Source organism: Nothobranchius furzeri, chromosome 11 (assembly GCF_043380555.1).
Source record: "Nothobranchius furzeri strain GRZ-AD chromosome 11, NfurGRZ-RIMD1, whole genome shotgun sequence".
Taxonomy (NCBI): Eukaryota; Metazoa; Chordata; class Actinopteri; order Cyprinodontiformes; family Nothobranchiidae; genus Nothobranchius; species Nothobranchius furzeri.
This window is the reverse complement of record NC_091751.1, coordinates 66,610,051-66,629,423: the sequence shown is the minus strand read 5'-3', so window position 1 is coordinate 66,629,423 and position 19,373 is coordinate 66,610,051. Positions and strand designations below refer to the sequence as shown.

Here is a 19,373-nt window from a genome sequence, read left to right as displayed (position 1 = left end):
GGACTTAAAGATCAAAAATTCATTCCAGATACACAATATTACCATTTCTCTCAAACATTGTTCACAAATCAGTCTAAATGTGTGATAGTGAGCACTTCTGCTTTGCTGAGATAATCCATCCCACCTCACAGGTGTGCTACATCAAGATGCTGATCTGACATCATGAGTAGTGCACAGGTGCACCTTATACTGCCCACAATAAAAGGCCACCCTGGAATGTGCAGTTTTTTGCTTTGTTGGGTGTCTGGGGACTCAGAACCGGTCAGTATCTGGTGTGACCACCATTTGCCTCATGCAGTGCAACACATCTTCTTCGCATAGAGTTTATCAGATTGTCAGTTGTGGCCGGTGGAATGTTGGTCCACTCCTCTTCAATGGCTGTGCGAAGTTGTTGGATATTAGTGGGAACTGGTACACGCTGTCGTATACGCCGGTCAATCACATCCTAAACATGCTGAACGGGTGACATGTCCGGTGAGTATGCTGGTCATGCAAGAACTGGAACATTTTCAGCTTCCAAGAATAGTGTACAGATCCTTGCAACATGGGGCCGTGCATTATCTTTCTGAAACATGAGGTGATGTTCATGGATGTACGGCACAACAATGGGCCTCAGGATCTCATCACGGTCTCTCTTTGCATTCAAAACGCCATCAATAAAATGCACCTGTGTTCTTCGTCCATAACAGATGCCTGCCCATACCATAAACCCTCCACCACCATGGGCCACTCGATCCACAACATTGACATCAGCAAAGCGCTCACCCACACGATGCCACACACGCTGTCTGCCATCTGCCCTGAACAATGTAAACCGAGATTCATCCATGAAGAGAACACCTCTTCAACGTGCCAGACGCCATCGAATGTGAGCATTTGCCCACTCAAATCTGTTATGGCGACGAGCTGGAGTCAGGTCAAGACCGCGATCAGGATGACAAGCATGCAGTTGAGCTTCCCTGAGATGGTTTCTGACAGTTTGTGCAGAAATTGTTTGGTTATGCAAACCAATTGTTTCAGCAGCTGTCTGAGTGGCTGGTCTCAGACGATCTTGGAGGTGAACCTGCTGGATTTGGAGGTCCTGGGCTGGTGTGGTTACACGTCGTCTGTGGTTGTGAGGCCGGTTGGATGTACTGCCATATTCTCTGAAACGCCTTTGGAGGCGGCTTATGGTGGAGAAATGAACATTCAATGCATGAGCAACAGATCTGGTTGACATTCCTGCTGTTAGCATGCCAAATGCATGCTCCCTCAATGCTTGTGGCATCTGTGGCATTTTGCTGTGAGACAAAACTGCACATTCCAGGGTGGCCTTTTATTGTGGGCAGTATAAGGTACACCTCATGATCATGATGTCAGATCAGCATCTTGATGTGGCACACCTGTGAGGTGGGATGGATTATCTCAGCAAAGCAGAAGTGCTCACTATCACACATTTAGACTGACTTGTGAACAATGTTTGAGAGAAATGGTAATATTGTGTATCTGGAATGACTTTTAGATCTTTAAGTCCGTCTCATGAAAAATCGGAGCAGAAACAAAGGTGTTGCGTTTTTATTTTTGTTGAGTGTATTTACAACATGTTATACATATGCAAGATTTGTAAAATCCATTTAAAACCCATTTAAGACAAACGTAATACCAATGTGAAACCCATCTAAACACACGTAAAACCCATGTACATATATCTTAAAACACATGAAAGCCACATGTGTAAACGTAAACATGTGAGACCCATTGTAAACCCTTGAGGGACACCTGAAAGAGACCTGTAAGCCACATGTAAAGCCCATTTTAGACGCATGTAAAAATCACTGATATGAGGCACCATCAAAGCCGTATCCATTTAGGTAATATGGGTCTTTTTTTATCCTTTTTGTTTGCATATTCTCTAAATGTGTGTCCGTTGCCGTCCAGTAGGATGTGCTGCTGCTCCCTCTGCACATCCCTGTTTTCCACGAACATTTATGATCTAGTTTAACCATTTGACGATTCCATGCCAGTAAGTGGGCTTTGAGAATGGTTCGTAAATAACGAGGAACAGACCTGTTCTTCCACCTCCCACTGCTCCTGTGGTAGAGGCCGGCGGCGACGGATCCTGGTCCGTTAGCGCTCTGTACCGAATGGATCCAGTGCAGCTGACAGTGCTGCCAACATCCTCCAGTCGGGGAGAGTGAAGCAGGCCCTGCTGTTTGGATAAAGCTATCACCTAAGAAAGATACGGAAACAAAATCCGAATCACATTACTAAGCCAGTATCAGCAGCAAACCTTTCTCGTGGTTTTGCTCCCAGATCCACACACACAAACACACCACCACCATGATGAGGAGCTGCTCTGACCTTATTTCCTTCTTTCTCATCACACACTCATTGGGAACACAAGCACCTTCTCTGAAGGGAACAATTCTCTTTTGGTGAAAAGGTTTTGTTCAGATGGTTTTGCTCTCAGATTTCTTGTCATCCTGAACAATAGAAGATGAAAAGAGTTTCCTGCAAGCTGCATGTGTTTTTGAATTGTTACTTTAATTCATGTCTTTTGTACAACTTTACATTAATAGTTGTAACATTTTGAGGATATAATGCCCAAGCAGCAGCCTCTAGAGGTGCATCACAGAACAGGCCGTCCAGCAGCAAGAACATTGATCTAGTAACAGATTTCTATGTTTTGTGGACAGCTGCTGTCAGTTTTTTCCAGTAACTTCATACCGTTCAATTCAATTCAATTTTATTTATATAGCGCCAAATTACAACAAGAGTCGTCTCAAGGCACTTCACATTATAAACATTCCAAATCAGGTCAGTTCATTAAGCCAATCAGTAAAAAGTTTCCTACATAAGGAACCCAGCAAATTGCATCAAGTCACTGACTAGTGTCAGTGACTATACAGCAATCCTCATACTAAGCAAGCATAAAGCGACAGTGGAGAGGAAAACTTCCTTTTAACAGGAAGAAACCTCCAGAGAATCCTGGCTCAGTATAAGCAGCCATCCTCCACGACTCACTGGGGATGGAGAAGACAGAGCAGGCACACACACACACACACACACACACACACACACACACACACACACACACACACACACACACACACACACACACACACACACGCACAGACACACACGCACACACACACACACACACACACACACGCACGCACACACACGCACACACACACACACACACACACACACACACACACACACACACACACACACACACAAGTAATGTGTCTATAGTTATATTGTGATTTCTAAGTAAATATTCTATTTGGTGAGAGATCAACTTTATTGTATTTATCCTAGTGGATCTATAATTAAACGGAAAAACTAGTAGTAGCACATCAACGTCGAGGAAAGCAAAAAGTTATTATCAGGAGCCAAAAGCAGCTTATTAAGTTTAAAGTCATTTGGACTCCAGCGAATTGTTAATTCTAACTGAACTTAACACAGAAGTAACTCAAAGATACTGAGATACCTGAGAATTATGGACACACTGAGGACCTAGGCTAACGGGGTTTGGTTTGGTGACTGAACTAGTGAAATGTGTGTGTGTGTGTGTGTGTGTGTGTGTGTGTGTGTGTGTGTGTGTGTGTGTGTGTGTGTGTGTGTGTGTGTGTGTGTGTGTGTGTGTGCTTGTGTGTGTGTGTGTGTGTGTGTGTGTGTGTGTGTGTGTGTGTGTGTGTGTGTGTGTGTGTGTGTGTGTGTGTGTGTGTGGTGCAGTTTGATGGTAACATGTTTGAGGTGTAACTTTGCCTTAAGGAGGTCTGGCTTCTAGAGAACATCAACGGGGACACTGAACAGGTTGAACCATCTAAAGGATGGATGGGTGACTATCCGACTTCAGTCAGACTCCTGAGTGTTTTTGGTAACAAAACCAACGAAGTGCCCCTTTATCAACAGAATCAGCTAGCCTAGTGAACTAGACCAAATTCTTGTTTTGCAAAGTTGGTCTAGGAACGCTCCACTGGAACCTCCGCAGCCCCTAACGGCATTCTGGCTGGCCAATCACAGCTCTCTAGAGAGGTTTCAAACACATAAAGAGCTGTGATTGGTCCATAATGGTGGGCCAATCATAGTGCTCCATCTGCTTAGTGAACAAATCACAGAGCTTTATCTGCTTTGTGGGCCAATCAGGGCACTCTATATGCCTGGTGGGTGGGATGATGCAACAGAGTGAAACAAGATGGTGACAGCTCAATTGAAACGGCTTTTACATCAATTTGGATTATTAGAACTTGGGCTTCATTAGAATCAGGAACAGATAGATGTATTCAAGTGCTTTTATTTAGAAAAAATTACGTTTTTTCTCCTTCTTCAACTGCGGACCGCCTCATTTACCGATAGCTGTTGCGGTGAGTATGTCACATTCATTGTCCAGTAGCATGCAGAGATCGTTTGAAAGACAACGGTTGAACCCGCTCCACAACCGAAAGCCGTCAATGGAGCGTTGCCAGACTAAATAATACAATTTATTTAAGCTAAGAATCAGTTAGATTTAAATGAATTCTAAAGTCAGTGTTAAGTACATTAGAATTAAAGTGTTAAAACAGCAAAAGCAGGACAGACAGTGATGTAGTTGGAGGATATGAGCCTTTTTTCAATGCACTGCGACTCAGCTATAAACAATTCTGTCTCAATTAACAAATGTTCATAATCCATCCATCCATCCATCCATCATCCGCGTATCCAAGAGGCAGCAGCTTAGCTACCTGTCGTGTGAGAATCTTTGAGGTTGGGGGCGGGGCGAGTTTTGTGTTGTGCCAGAATACAGGGGGTCACAAGAAGCGATTAACGCCTCACGACCAGCTCCCAATCAGTAATCGGGCAGTCGCTTGAATTCTCTCCACCTTCGTGAATGTTGCTGAAGCAGCGCTGCGACCCAAAAGTAACAGAACTGCTCACACATTGCATGCGCCAACATGGCTGCCCAGCTATTTCCATGTCCATTCACGTTGTCCCGTTGCTTTTACACATTTCTCTGCGCACAACGGCAGGGATTGTCTGGAATGCGTGTTTGCAGTGTTCATTCAAATAAAATGGATCCCAGAACATCGGTTTACTTCCTGTCATTCGTCTTCCTCCTCCAACCCTCACACACCCCCACGTGTCCTCCTACAACAATGACAAGCCTGATGGAGAACACACCTTAGTAACAGCACAACCATCTCCAGATCTTCCAGGTTTTCGGACTCGAAGGTCTGACTTGTTGCACTACCATTTCTAGCATCTTTTTAGGTCCTACAAATTACTACAGAGTGTGAGCGGTCAGGTTGCATCTTTTTCAATAAAGATTCACACCATTTGGAGTGCCTTGGATCCCCCTTGGTTTCTTTCTCACCTACACTGGAGGTTTAAGGCAATCGTGAAGACCGCTCATTACATGTCTCCTGATCCAACTGGACTTCTTTGGTTTCTTGAAGGCACTTGCTTCCCATCCGATCAGCTTTGTCAGTTCTGACTGGAATATGAGAGAGTCAAGCTTATAAGCTGCAGCTGCCTATTGTTGCTTAACAAGCAGAAACTACCCATGAATACCCCTCCACCCTACTCCCTGGGGAGCCGTTGAAGTCGTTAGGCTTCATTGTGTGAGAATTGTATCGATTAGATGCAAGAGGATGTGACCTAGACTGAAACTGTTTGGGAATGAAGCCTGAGTCATGCTTCTGCGTCTGCGTCAGTGCGGAGACACGCAACGCCGTTATCCGTCCTGGCGAGCCTGCTGGAGAGCCCCCGCAAGGACGGACAGACGGAGTCGAGCTCTCTTTTCTAAACATCCGTCCGTCGAGAAGGAGAACGCAAGCTTGTGATTGGTCAGGGCACCGCTGTCATCTACACCGCCGCCATTGTGCCTTCAAAAACATAAAGAGAGCCGAGGATATCTAGCGGCAGACACGGAGCAGCTTGAAGAATACCTCGCGACAAAACTCTAAAAATATGAACGTGTAATTCCTCCGTGACTGGAGGAGTGAAAAAATGCGCAGCAAGCGTTTTATTTGTGGACGGAAATGACAGGAAACGTGGGTTTAGAGGTGGCGAGCGCATGAAGAGGTGGAGGAGGATGAGAGACAAATTTGCCAGTGTTAAAAAGTCTCTCATATACAAAAAACACAATATAAACACACTATCTTGGACCGGATACATGACAGGATACCACAGAACAGCGCTACGCCCTCTGCTGTCCTGGCGGGGAATTGCTTTGCAACACTCTCCAGGAAACGGAGATGTGTGACGGCAAAATGTCTCCATCCGTGCGTCTCTCCCTTTTGGAGCTGACGGAGAAGCACGAATCAGGCTTTAGGTCCAGAGCTGCCTTATAGGCGATAGAAGGGTGAAACCTGAGGCCTCCTCTCTTTAGTGAAGGTTTTTCCCGTTAGACACAGATCGCTTCCTTTACTCCTCTCTCAAACCATCTGTCTTATCTGTCCAGAGTGTCTTCTTCGTCATCTGCAAAAATCCTTGTCCACAAGTCCCTTGCACTACTGAAAAACTTGCAGTGGTGGGCAGTCAGGGCCAGCAAAGCCTTCTCTGCTGGCCTAAACATACTCAAAAGCATAAATGTATTTTTTTTTCCTTTGGTGATTATTTTTAAATAAAAAAATGTTTACTGGTCTATTTTCTTTATATCCTATTATACCCACTTGGCTGTGCTGCTTCCAGTGTTAAAATACCAAGGCTTGGTGTTATCCAATCAGATTTAAGCTAGCTTGTGTTTTCAGGCAGATTAAGTCTGCTCTAGGCCTTCAGAATCAATCGAGAAGCCCACTGTCCGCTGTAAGTGAACGGAGACGATCTAGTTGCGATAGCCAATCAGCTCACGAGTCAGCTTGGCCCGGGCCAGCTAGCTGGCCTCACGCAAAAGTTGACATGAACGCATCCTGTGATTGGATGAGCAGTAGTTAGAACTTTTCTAGCGGCATGAAGCAAAATATCAAAACTAAACACAGAGATTTGTATCTATAGGCAGCTATCGGTGTGTTTTTGAACACATGATGGCTGAAAGAGGAGAAGGGACGGACTTGGTTGCAGATTTACTTGCCACACCATTTTCAAGACGGACCTTTCAAGAAAAAATGGATCTTGTGAGAACAGGTCGTCCGACTCCAACGCTAGCTGGCTTGTCCCAGCAGGGGAAAGGATTTGTTCGTCATTTTCAGGCAAGCAACTATGAACGGTACCCATGGCTAACAGCTTCAGAGAACCGCTGCAGGCTATTCTGCTGGGAATGCCTGTTGCTCGCATCAGATGGATTTGGTAGCATTAAAGCGCGTTAAAACGTACGCCAGAAACACGACCGGGCAGATACGGCTTTCAGCATTAGCCTCCATGTCCGTAGAAAAGGATCCACTCATGGACCTGAAGCACACAGATAAACTGTACAGAGCCACTGAGGTTTTCCTGAGGAAAGAAAGAAGGATGGATTTTATTTTCTAATGAGCAGGAGAGGAGGAGATCCATGCTGGACATTTATGTTGGTGAGTAGAAACATTTTATTAGTATTTTTTTAATGTTTTGTCATTTTATTTTGTTAATAATCAATAAATGGTAACGAAATAAAATGGCAAAATGAAATTATTCTGTGTTCTGTTTCTACGCAATTTATATTGTGAATGACGTGGTGTGCGCAGCTGCGCCAACATGTTCAATTGTTTCGCGGTGCCATTTTCTCCAAAACAAATGCAAATAATGTGTTTGCTTTACTTATTTATTTTATTGTCTCATCTCTTAAACCCGTCTTTCATTTCTGGGATTTGACGGTATCCGTGGTCAGCTTCCTACTCTCAACTGGGAATGCGAGTTTGATTTTAAAGACTCTGGAAATTATGTGTCTTGACCAGCCACTGGTGTGTGTGTGTGTGTGTGTGTGTGTGTGTGTGTGTGTGTGTGTGTGTGTGTGTGTGTGTGTGTGTGTGTGTGAGGTTTCTCCAGCTGTGATGTCCTGTTGATGGTATTTTAAGGTGTATTAAATTAGATTGGACTGAATAGGAAATCACTGAAGGCCCAGGGGTGGAACGCACCGCCCGCCACTGAAAACTTGACTGTGCTGTGTGGTGTGCAGTGAATGGGTGAGGGTTTTGGTGTGTGTAATTTTGATGTGCGAAAGCTGTGGTTTTAATCTATATTTAAAGACTGAAGGCAGAGAGGAAAAATCTGACGCCCTGGTAACCTTGAGTGGCTAGCAACAAACCCCCACGAAGGAATGCAGACCGATGCTGTGAAAACCCGACCTAACCCCCCACCCACCCCCCACCCCACCCACACCCCCCGCCTTCGGATTGGTGGACTTCAGCCGGGCGAGGTCATCAATCTGCAGGAGTCAATGTGCTCTTTGCTTCTCCCAAGATCTCCCTCCCACCTGTGACTGCACAGTAGATGAGCGCCGTAGATGGTTGCTCTCGCTGGGGGAAACAGGATCCCAGCCCCCCCCACCCCCACCCACCCCCCTCCCCGCCTTCCTACTGGAGTCTCATGTTATGTTGTGTTGTCTGAAGTCTGTTGCACATTTGTTGAGATGTTTTTTTTGCAGGGCAAAGCTGCCCTCCTGGTGGAGGGTAACTCTGAAGTGCCTTTTTTTCCCTCCACCTGAACCAATCCTCATGTAAACCTCTTATCTCTATTAAGGTAGCGCGACTCGGGTTGCGAATGACCACAGTCACCAATTCTTGTCATGTGTCTATGTATGTATGTCTGATCTCTGAATTGTGTGTACTGAAACTCTAATTTCCCTCAGGGATTAATAAAGTATTGATTGATTGATTGATTGATTGATTGATTGATTGATTGATTGATTGATTGATATACAATGTTGTTTTTATGTAAATCACTTTGAGCTGATTTTATCATGAAAAGATCTCTACAAATAAAATATGATTTGATTAGACGTCAGCAAGTGCTTTTCTGCTAGTAAATAACTTCCCTTCCTCTGGTACAAAACGTTCGAAAAATACATTTTCTGTTTATTTATAGTTTTAATTGTGATCTGGGGTATTTTACATTTTTCACACTTTATTAGAAATTATTGTCATTGAAAGGATGTTTTTGAACTCTTCAGATTTCTGAATAAGGCCCAATAATCCCTTCATCCAATCTATGATGAAGCCCTAAACATTTTAGTGAAAGCTTTGATTTTAGCAGAGGGGGGTAGGAAGATGCATAACCACATCTGAACCCTCTGGATGGTACTCGGATTGAATCGTGAGGAGGCTAAAGATTCCCACCCCTTTATTCGTGTAGATGGAGATTCCCGCGCTTACGTCTCACCCACAATGCTCCTCTTTATGTCATCACTCTGCACCTGCGGCAGCCGGCCGTCTTTTGCAGCTTGAGCCCGTTTAAAAGGCTAAAAGTCTATTCCTTATCACAGCTGCTGAGTTTCTTTTCCCATAGACGTCCAGCAACTCTATTTATCGTTAGGGATCCTCGTTGGTCTGCACCCACAATAATCCAGACCACGTGTTTCTGCTACAGAAGCAGAAAGGCTAGTTTACCAGTGAAGAACATGAATTCTACTATTGCCACCACGGTGCAACAACCATGAAGACAAAGTCTTTAAGCTGACACAATAAAGGACTTATAACCTGCATGAGACGGGGCTGTCCTCCAGCACTGAGGGGTCTGCAGGGGAGGGTGGTCTTCTCAGCCACTCTCAGCCACTTTTCCCTCACTGATCCACCTCCATCCATCAAGCTGTCCTCTGATTCACTCTCCTGATCTCTGCTGGAGGGATTCTCCTCCTCAGGGATGTGGACTAGCTGAGAGGATCCCGGTCGAGATTGGATAGAAGCTCTGGCCCCTCCTGCCATTCCAGTGCTGCCGTTATGTGCCAGGTGATTATGATTGTTTATCGGTACAGAGCTAGCTGCCAGCTTCATGTACTGAGCTGGGATGTGGGCCCCAACTCGCATGTCTGCTTCCTGGCCAGAGGCTGAGGGATTGTGGGTTCCACCGTGGAGCTCTATCTCCAGGCCCATGGCAGAGGGCTCAGAGGAGCAGCGGAGCTCCACGTTTCTCTGGGGAGATGAGGAGGAAGGTGGCCGTATCCCATCCATCACCTGCAGTGACAGCTTTCTGTTGTCATTTTTATTTTTCCATTGGCTGAGTAGCTGTTTGGATCGAGTTGAGTCCATTGAGGTGTGGATGGAGGCATGACGGCGTGGAATACGACCCTCCTCCACAGAGGAACCACCATGGGACCTCAAGGGAGACAAAATGAATAAGAATAGATATGAGAAACGTTAGAAACAGCCAAGTTTGTCATTATATCACTGCTGTTCCAGCAACACCCCATAGTTATAGGTCTATCCTTCTGTGTGTGTGTGTGTGTGTGTGTGTGTGTGTGTGTGTGTGTGTGTGTGTGTGTGTGCGCGTGTGGGCGTGTGTGTGTGTGTGTGTGTGTGTGTGTGTGTGTGTGTGTGCGCGCGCGTATGGGCGTGTGGGTGTGTGTGTGCGTGTGTGTGTGTGTGTGTGTGTGTGTGTGTGTGTGTGTGCGTGTGCGCGTGTGGGCGTGTGGGTGTGTGTGTGCGTGTGTGTGTGTGCATGTGAGTGTGTTTGTGTGTGTGTGAGTGTGTGTGTGTGTGTGTGTGTGTGTGTGTGCGCGTATGGGCGTGTGGGTGTGTGTGTGCGTGTGTAGGTGTGTGAGTGTGTGTGTGTGTGTGTGTGTGTGTGTGCGTGTGCGCGTGTGGGCGTGTGGGTGTGTGTGTGAGTGTGTGTGTGTGTGTGCGCGCGTGTGTGCGTGTGGGTGTGCGTGTGCGTGTGTGTGTGTGTGTGTGTGTGTGTGTGTGTGTGTGTGTGTGTGTGTGTGTGTGAGTGTGTGTGTGTGTGTGTGTGTGTGTGTGTGGGTGTGCGTGTGTGTGCGTGTGTGTGTGGGTGTGCGTGTGTGTGTGTGTGTGTGTGTGTGTGTGTGTGTGTGTGTGTGTGTGTGCATGTGAGTGTGTTTGTGTGTGTGTGAGTGTGTGTGTGTGTGTGTGCGTGTGTGTGTGTGGGTGTGCGTGTGTGTGCGTGTGTGTGTGTGGGTGTGCATGTGAGTGTGTTTGTGTGTGTGTGAGTGTGTGTGTGTGTGTGCGCGCGTGTGTGCGTGTGGGTGTGCGTGTGCGTGTGTGTGTGTGTGTGTGTGTGTGTGTGTGTGTGTGTGTGTGTGTGTGTGTGTGTGTGGCAACCCCTTACACCATATGTGATGCACACTGTTAGATGTTCATGGCAGGCTGTTTTCTCTCTCTAGGACTCGTAAAGCTTCGAGGCGTTTGGTGCTAGCGTTTCACATCTTAATTATCTAATATCCCACATTAGGAGACGTTATTTTCAGCATCATCACATCAGATTAAACGAAACAAAAACTTTGTATTTTTTTTACTTTTGTTCTATTTGTTTTTGTAATTTTTTTTATTATTATTTTTGCAATTCTGACCCAGGAGAGAGAAAGAACTCTCACTGAAGTAAAGTAAATCTCCTGTTTGACTCAAGTCCTCTAGAACAGTGACAGGAGGCAGTTTTTTCTGTCACTGCAGACTTCTGGCACAAACATCTACCTTGGCAAGGTGCTGCTGCTGAAGGTCATCATGTTGTCTCGGCTTCCTGGTGGACTGGATGACGTGATCACCTCTACCTCAGCGCTCGCTCTCTTTAGGTTGCTCAAAGATGGCTCTCGGTAGGAGGAGCTGCGTGTCAAAATGGGCACTGGACGGTCAGGGGACAGGGCATGAGAAAGGGTCCTCGTCAGGATGGGCTTTTGTGGGCTGGGAGCCAGGGTGTGGTGGCCTATCAGAGCAAAAGTTAGAATTCAGTTCCTTTTATTTACATAGCGCCACACCAGAGCCGTCTCAAGGCACTTTACAATGAAAATATCCCAACTGAACCAAGACCCTAGTCAGAAATCTCACAACACTTCCCGAAGTCAACGTTCCAACACAGTTCAGTTCATTAAGTCAATCAGTAAACAGTTTCCTAAATTAGGAATCCTGCAGATTGCATCGAGTCACTGACTTGTTGTGTCAGAGACTTTACAGCAACCCCTATACTAAACAAGCACGTAGCGACAGTGGAGAGGAAAACTCTCAAACTGGTTTCAATGTCAAACTCCACAAAAAATGAAATTTAAATGATCAAAGACATCCATGTGCTTTTAGTTGTGGGAGCATATTTCACACTGAGGATCTCCTGCTGCCAAGTTCAATCATAAATCAATCATAAATAAACAACAAATAAGTATGTTTTTATATAACATTTCTATCCGATGCTTTTGTTATTTAAGGCCAGATTAAAATTTTAGGATTTTTAGGAAAGCAGCAGATTTATGAATACAGATGTTTTTCTGCTGGTGCTTGGGTGAAGAGATATCCGTAGGCAGCGTTTTACCTTGGTGGCTGTTGCTAACTGCTGACTGGCTGACATTGGGGAGGGAGGAAAGGGGTGGCTCTCTCAAAATGGGACCAGGCAGTCGACTTCTGGAGCAATCTTTGCTCGGCTGGAAATTGCTGACCGTGTAAACACCCTGCATTTCACACACACAGTAAAAAGGGTACGTGTAAGTCAGCTGTTTGGTATTTGATTCTTTTTTTTTTTTCTTTTTTGGTGGTGGTGGTGGGGGAGATTAGTCTATGATGCCAGGATGAAGATGTTTTAGGTTTAGAGACTGGGGACTCAGTCCTCAACCAGGAACTGGTGGACAGTCATCTCCAGGTTGGGAATGATCCAGCGTCCAACATGGAGGGGTTTCAGTGTCTTGGGGTCTGGTCTGTGGAAGAAGGTGAATGGGAGATTGACAGGGTGAATGGTGCTGCCTGCAGTGAGGAAGAGACCAATCTACCAATCAACCTGCATTTTACTCTGATGAAGTGTTGAAACGTTAGTATACCGTTCTTACCCGTTAAAACTTTTCTCTCACTTTGGGAACTCCAGCCTTCCTCCTTACTTTTGCAACCTACATTTTAACCCTCATCTATGTCACCCATGGAAACAGGTCCTAGGTGAGGGACCAGACAAAGCGCAGCCCACATACCCCTTATAACAGCAAATTTCAATGGAAACGGGGTTCCCTCACCCTGAGGCAGGTCACCGGGGCCCCCCTCTGGAGCCAGTCTGGAGTTAGGGCACTCGGCGAGCGCCTGATGGCCGGCCTTTCACCCATGGAGCCTGGTCGGGCACAAGCCGAAGAGCAAACACGGGCTCACCAATTGTGGGAGGGGCCAAAGTGGTTGGGTGGCAGGAGGGCAGCAAGCTTTTCAAAAGTGAGGGTGTTGAGATTTCTTTGATGTACATATACATATACATATATATATATATATATATATATATGTATATGTATATATATATATATATATATACATATACATATATATATATATATATATATATGTACATATACATGTATACCGGTATATATATATATATGTATATGTATATGTACATATATATATACATATATATATATATATATATATATATATATATGTATATGTATATGTACATATACATATATATATGTATATGTATATGTACATATACATATATATATATATGTATATGTACATATACATATGTTTATATACATATATATGGATGACTGGTTGTGTTGTAAAGCGCCTTGAGGGGTTCCAGGACTCTAGAAGGCGCTACATCAAATACAGGCCATTTACATATATATATATATACATATATATATATATATATATATATATATATATATATATATATATATATATATATATATATATATATATATAAACAAGCATCTGGTGGCTGGGCTGTCTCTCAGAGAGGGTGAGAATCTCAGTCATCTGGGAGGGGCTCGGAGAAGACCCGCTGCTTCTCCAAATCGAGAGGAGCCAGTTGAGGTGGCTCGGGCATCTAGTTAGGATGCCTCCTGGACTCCTCCCTGGTGAGGTTTTCCGGGCACGCCCAACAGGGAGAAGACCTAAAGGACAGCCCAGGACACACTGGAGGAACTATGTCTCTTGGCTGGCCTTAGGATTCCCCCGGAGGAGCTGGCCCAAGTGGCTGGGGAGAGGGAAGTCTGGGCCTCTCGGCTTAGGCTGCTGCCCTCGCGGTCCGACCCTGGATAAGCAGCCAAAGGTGGAAGGATGGATGGATCTATGGCAACAAGCTCTGACTAATGACAAAAACAGACCAGATCACTGATGAAAGCATCATCTGCTGATGTGCTGAAGATTCCAGGGGAGTTCCAAATAGAGTCACTGCTCCTCCGTATCAAATCAGGCTGTTGAGGTGGTTTGGGCGTCTGACGAGGATGCCTTCAAGATATTTCCCAAGGGAGGTGTTTCAAACATGTCCCACCAGGAGAAGACCTGAGGTTAGACCAGGATCAGATCTCACAGCTGGCCTGGAAATGCTTTCAAGGAGGTAGATGTAGGGATCATCCTTGTGGCCAAGTTCCTTAACCCTCTCAAGCTCAAAATAGGTTTTGATAAAAGGACATACAACTAAGTCCTTCAGGGGTACTTCTGAGTTAAAAAATGCTCATGAAATACATATGAGTAACCAGGTAGGTAGGTTTTAACGTTGCAAATCTACAACGCCTGCCTCCAGAGAGTTAAAAGCAACAGTGGATGTGTGGATAGACAGAGGAGTAGATGGGTGGATATATGAATTTCTATTCTTGTCTTTCGAAAGTGTCTCACATCTCATCTTTCAACTGAGAGAGGTCCTTGAATTAAAAAACATCTTTAAAATGAGGAAAATAAGTCCAGACACCTCTTAAAAACAGGAACAAGTTCTAGAGAGTAAGACAGGACGACGTTGCAGGGAAGAAGGTTGAGCTCCTTGTCGAGATGAACAGATCTAGAAGCTACATTTTGCTTTCAGTTAGTGGCCATCCTCGCTTTGTTGTAGCACAGCAAATATGGGTCAGCTGCACATGTTTTATTAATCAGCGCCTCCAGGATTTTCTGACTGCTGCAGCCTTAAAAATGTGTGACTTATCGAAGTCTTTTTCAAAAATTTTTTAATGAAATAACTTACAAAAGTAACTGCAAACCTTCCGCGTAACTTTTCCACAAAAGGCCTGGGATTTCAACAGGAACGATGTTTAAAATGACACCAGCTAATCAGTTTAAAACCACAATAAAAAATACAAACGTGCCAAACCAAGGATGCACCGTCACGGTCAGGATGGAGGAGGTGTAAACCAAAATGCAGAACCCAGAACGACTCAAGGCAGGAGAAGTCTTCAAAAGAAAATGTTTTATTTTAAAGGAGGATGCGTCAAAATCCAAAAGGCACTAAAACACGAACCAAACTTAATCTTACCAAAAAACAAACAGAAACTCATTCGTGAGCACGGACTAGGAAGACATGAATATGGTGCGGTATGGGGGCCAAAATTAAGACTACTGCCCAGCAGCAGGAGGCTATATAATTTCTGAAGCAAACTACCGATCTGATTAATGATAAGCTGGCACCGGTAACTGAGAGGCTGGCGCTGCTTACTGAGAAAAAGCACCTTTACCGGCGTTATTACTAGATACGCTAGGGACAAGCAGCCCTCGGCTGGTCATTGACTGGTTCACACACTCCCTCTGCTGTCTATTAGCATGGATAGGCTAGCGTTAGCCTGGACGGGCTGGTGTTAGCATTGGAGAGGCTAGCCATTAGCGTGCCTAGGCTGGCCACTAGCTGGATTTCCTACCTCCTCGACGGACCATTAGCATGGATAGGCTAGCGTTAGCCTGGACGGGCTGGTGTTAGCATTGGAGAGGCTAGCCATTAGCGTGCCTAGGCTGGCCACTAGCTGGATTTCCTACCTCCTTGACGGACCATTAGCATGGATAGGCTGGCGTTAGCTAAAGGTCCATAAACTGTGACCTTAAGGTTAGGATTGGGGTGAGGGGAAGGTTAAGTAGTTCACAAGTAGTTCTAATATCCGTCTCAGCACCGGCATTGGATACCGACGCACTGGGACGCTGCGTCACCAGTGTGTCCCTGATCGTCGTCTCCTGACGCGCTGGGGCGTCCCCAATCGTCATATATTGAGGTTTGGTCACACGCGTCGTATTTTGACGCCTTGGGTGTGAGAATGTGTTGATTAAACTTCCGCTTCCCCATAGCACAAGCTCCCACTAGCTTAATCAGCTAATGTGCTCATCTAAAAATAGCCCCCCCTTCACAACCAGCTGAATGTGTACGGTTCCGCTTACGCCAACATCGTACATAAAAAAGCTGAACACCAACTAGAAAATCACAACAATTTTATAGAAATAAAAGAATCTCTTTTATTGGGTCTTTGGTAATTTAAGACCTTTGGAAACTGTATTTATGGATTAGTTGTCATTTTAAAGGATTTTTAGGGCCTTAGATTTGGAAAAGCAAATTTAAGACTTTTTAAGGACCCGCGGATACCCTGCACTTAGTAGATTTTACTTTATTTTTGATAAATAACTATTTTAATAATATGTATTAAATCTTACATAAAAAGTATTATCGCATGTCTACTTGGGCCAAGAATATTTTTTGAGTGCAGAGTGAAGTCCATGAGGGTGGAGGCAGCATCCTGTGGTTGGACATGACCTGCAGAAAAGACAGTGACGTCCTGGTGGTCTTCACCACTCTCTGCAGGTGTTTGTGTTCCAACGTAGTGGTGCTGTTGGTGCAGCTGCTCTCAATACAACAGCTTAAAAGTCTGTGAAGTTGGTGTTCAACATACCAAACCTCCTCAGATTCATAAGGACTGCAGCTGTTGTAGAGCCTTCTGCACCAGAGGGGTGACTTTTCAGGTATTTAAACCAGCTCAGCTTCTACACTTCAAGCTCCTAAAGAACAGTGACCAGCGAGGACATGAAGCAGCCATATTCAGTGGGTGATGATGGTGATGTGAGTGAAGGCCTGTTTCTGTGCAGGCCGCTTCTCAGGCTGCGGTGCATCCAGCATATTCAGCTGTGACATGTCTGGGTTCAGACGCAACCATGAAAATAAAACAACCCGCTGCACATACATGCTCAGATTTTAGCAAACCTGTTCAGGCTAAAATATAAAAATAATCAAGTGTGTTAAAAACCAGCTGGTAGTTACCAGGTAAACAGCGATGGCAGCTCCTAGCAGCCACCCACAGTAGACGTCCACAGGGTGGTTTCTGAACTGAATGATCCTGGTTAGTCCAGCCAGGATGGCCAGCATGGTGAAAGAGAACACCAGCAGAGGCTTCAGCAGCTTGGCCGAGTCTGTCAGCACCGCGTTGAAGTACATCTGAAAGACGAATGCCAAAAACATGACTGGGTCTGTTAGTTATGCTGATAATGTGTTCTGGTGACACGGTCAAGAGGTGAAGAGACGACTTACTGAGATGTAGACGGCAGCAAAAGCAGACAGTGTGGCGTGCTGAGAGGGGAAAGACTTTCTAAAAGACAAAAGGAAAGAGGCTGACTGTTCCAGACACTGATTATCGTGCTCAGTTATATAAAGACAACGATGCAACGGGGAGGCTGTTTGCTGTTTGTCTAGTGCCAGTTCTGTTGAGAGGGTGCTCGCTGCAGAACTACAAAGGCGGAGCTGCACCATAAGGTGGAGCTGCACCAGAGTCAACCCCGCCCATTCACGCAAACTCAGCCTAGCCCACTGACTTCCGTTTTTGTTTTCAACTTTATCGCAAACTGACCTGACCCACATGAATTACGGCTGTTACTAGTTTACAGTCGTTAATGCTATGTTCTGTGCTCCAATTAAACAAGATAAATATAACTTGCTACATGACAAAGTCTGAATATATCCCGAAATAAAAAGGTTTCTCGTAGCGAATATCTGCCCACAGCCGCTCTAACAAAAGTCCTGTACAACAGCATGTACCCTTCCTGTGGGTTCTGGTAGTCCAGTGGCAAGATCGTCTGACTAACGTTTTGCTTTCCCCTCAGCTGATGCTGGTTCGATTCTCGGTGGGGTCGGCAACAATCTATTCAGCCAGCTGAAACATTTAATTTGTTCATATTTTAGTTGTAATGTTCATTTATAGCAAAATATTTATGTCTCTACAAGTTCTTTGAATTTGGTCGTTCCTAAACAGCATTTTAGTTGAAACTCTGCTCACAGATGGACTCACACTGGCTAAATAAACGAATGAATAAATAAAAAAAACACATTAGTCATTATATGTTAAACGGCATACCAATAAATTGTTGTAAACATAGTACTGGCAAGTGTAGCTAGAAATCAGCCCCGCCCATCCTATCGGAGTCAGTCCAATTCCTTCCAGTTGTCAGACTTGATAGCATTCTGGAAACAAAGAGGGTGTTATAGCTAAAAAATGCAAGATTGAGGAGGGAGTTGAGAAGTTAATTGAACAGTTTTTGTAAAGGTTCCATATAATTAAAAATCTAACTTTTGGAACTTTTAATCATGTTATATTGTCATTTCCTCATAAGAAACACGCCAAAGCCATTTTTGGCCTCATTCATGCATTTTCTTCCCATCTCAGCTTCAATTTGGTCTCCTCCCCCAAAGTGGGTCTGGTCTTGGTTCTCAAATCTGGATATTCTGTGAATTTTCTGACAATTTATTTCTGAAATGACTTCTACTGAGACACCGCCAGAAAAATCATACATCCCATCTACAAAGACACACCAAATAACATAATAAAATGTAACGCCACCTGATTTTTATCAGATGTGGTGGTGTAGTGGTAATGGTGTCAGGTTGACATGCAGTTTTGCGCAGGTTCGCCTCCCAGCAGTGGAAATATTCTATAATCTCTTTTCCTCATTTCTAGCTACACTTGCCAGTACTATGTTTACAACAATTTATTGGTATGCCGTTTAACATATAATGACTAATGTGTTTTTTTTATTTATTCATTCGTTTATTTAGCCAGTGTGAGTCCATCTGTGAGCAGAGTTTCAACTAAAATGCTGTTTAGGAACGACCAAATTCAAAGAACTTGTAGAGACATAAATATTTTGCTATAAATGAACATTACAACTAAAATATGAACAAATTAAATGTTTCAGCTGGCTGAATAGATTGTTGCCGACCCCACCGAGAATCGAACCAGCATCAGCTGAGGGGAAAGCAAAACGTTAGTCAGACGATCTTGCCACTGGACTACCAGAACCCACAGGAAGGGTACATGCTGTTGTACAGGACTTTTGTTAGAGCGGCTGTGGGCAGATATTCGCTACGAGAAACCTTTTTATTTCGGGATATATTCAGACTTTGTCATGTAGCAAGTTATATTTATCTTGTTTAATTGGAGCACAGAACATAGCATTAACGACTGTAAACTAGTAACAGCCGTAATTCATGTGGGTCAGGTCAGTTTGCGATAAAGTTGAAAACAAAAACGGAAGTCAGTGGGCTAGGCTGAGTTTGCGTGAATGGGCGGGGTTGACTCTGGTGCAGCTCCACCTTATGGTGCAGCTCCGCCTTTGTGGTTCTGCAGC

At 44.7% G+C, this 19,373-nt stretch overlaps 1 protein-coding gene across 1 annotated transcript in view; it reads right to left on the bottom strand.

Annotated features, from left to right (window-relative positions):
• LOC107384361 (phospholipid phosphatase-related protein type 4) overlaps positions 1 to 19,373 on the bottom strand; it is a 61,396-nt gene that overhangs the window by 1,445 nt on the left and 40,578 nt on the right. The window contains exons 5-10 of the mRNA XM_015957594.3: positions 17,284 to 17,341; positions 17,017 to 17,190; positions 12,349 to 12,484; positions 11,523 to 11,751; positions 9,576 to 10,191; positions 2,047 to 2,209 (exon numbers count right to left, since the gene is read on the bottom strand). Coding sequence (XP_015813080.1) covers positions 2,047 to 2,209; positions 9,576 to 10,191; positions 11,523 to 11,751; positions 12,349 to 12,484; positions 17,017 to 17,190; positions 17,284 to 17,341 — 1,376 coding nt within the window. The remainder of the gene's footprint in view (positions 1 to 2,046; positions 2,210 to 9,575; positions 10,192 to 11,522; positions 11,752 to 12,348; positions 12,485 to 17,016; positions 17,191 to 17,283; positions 17,342 to 19,373) is intronic.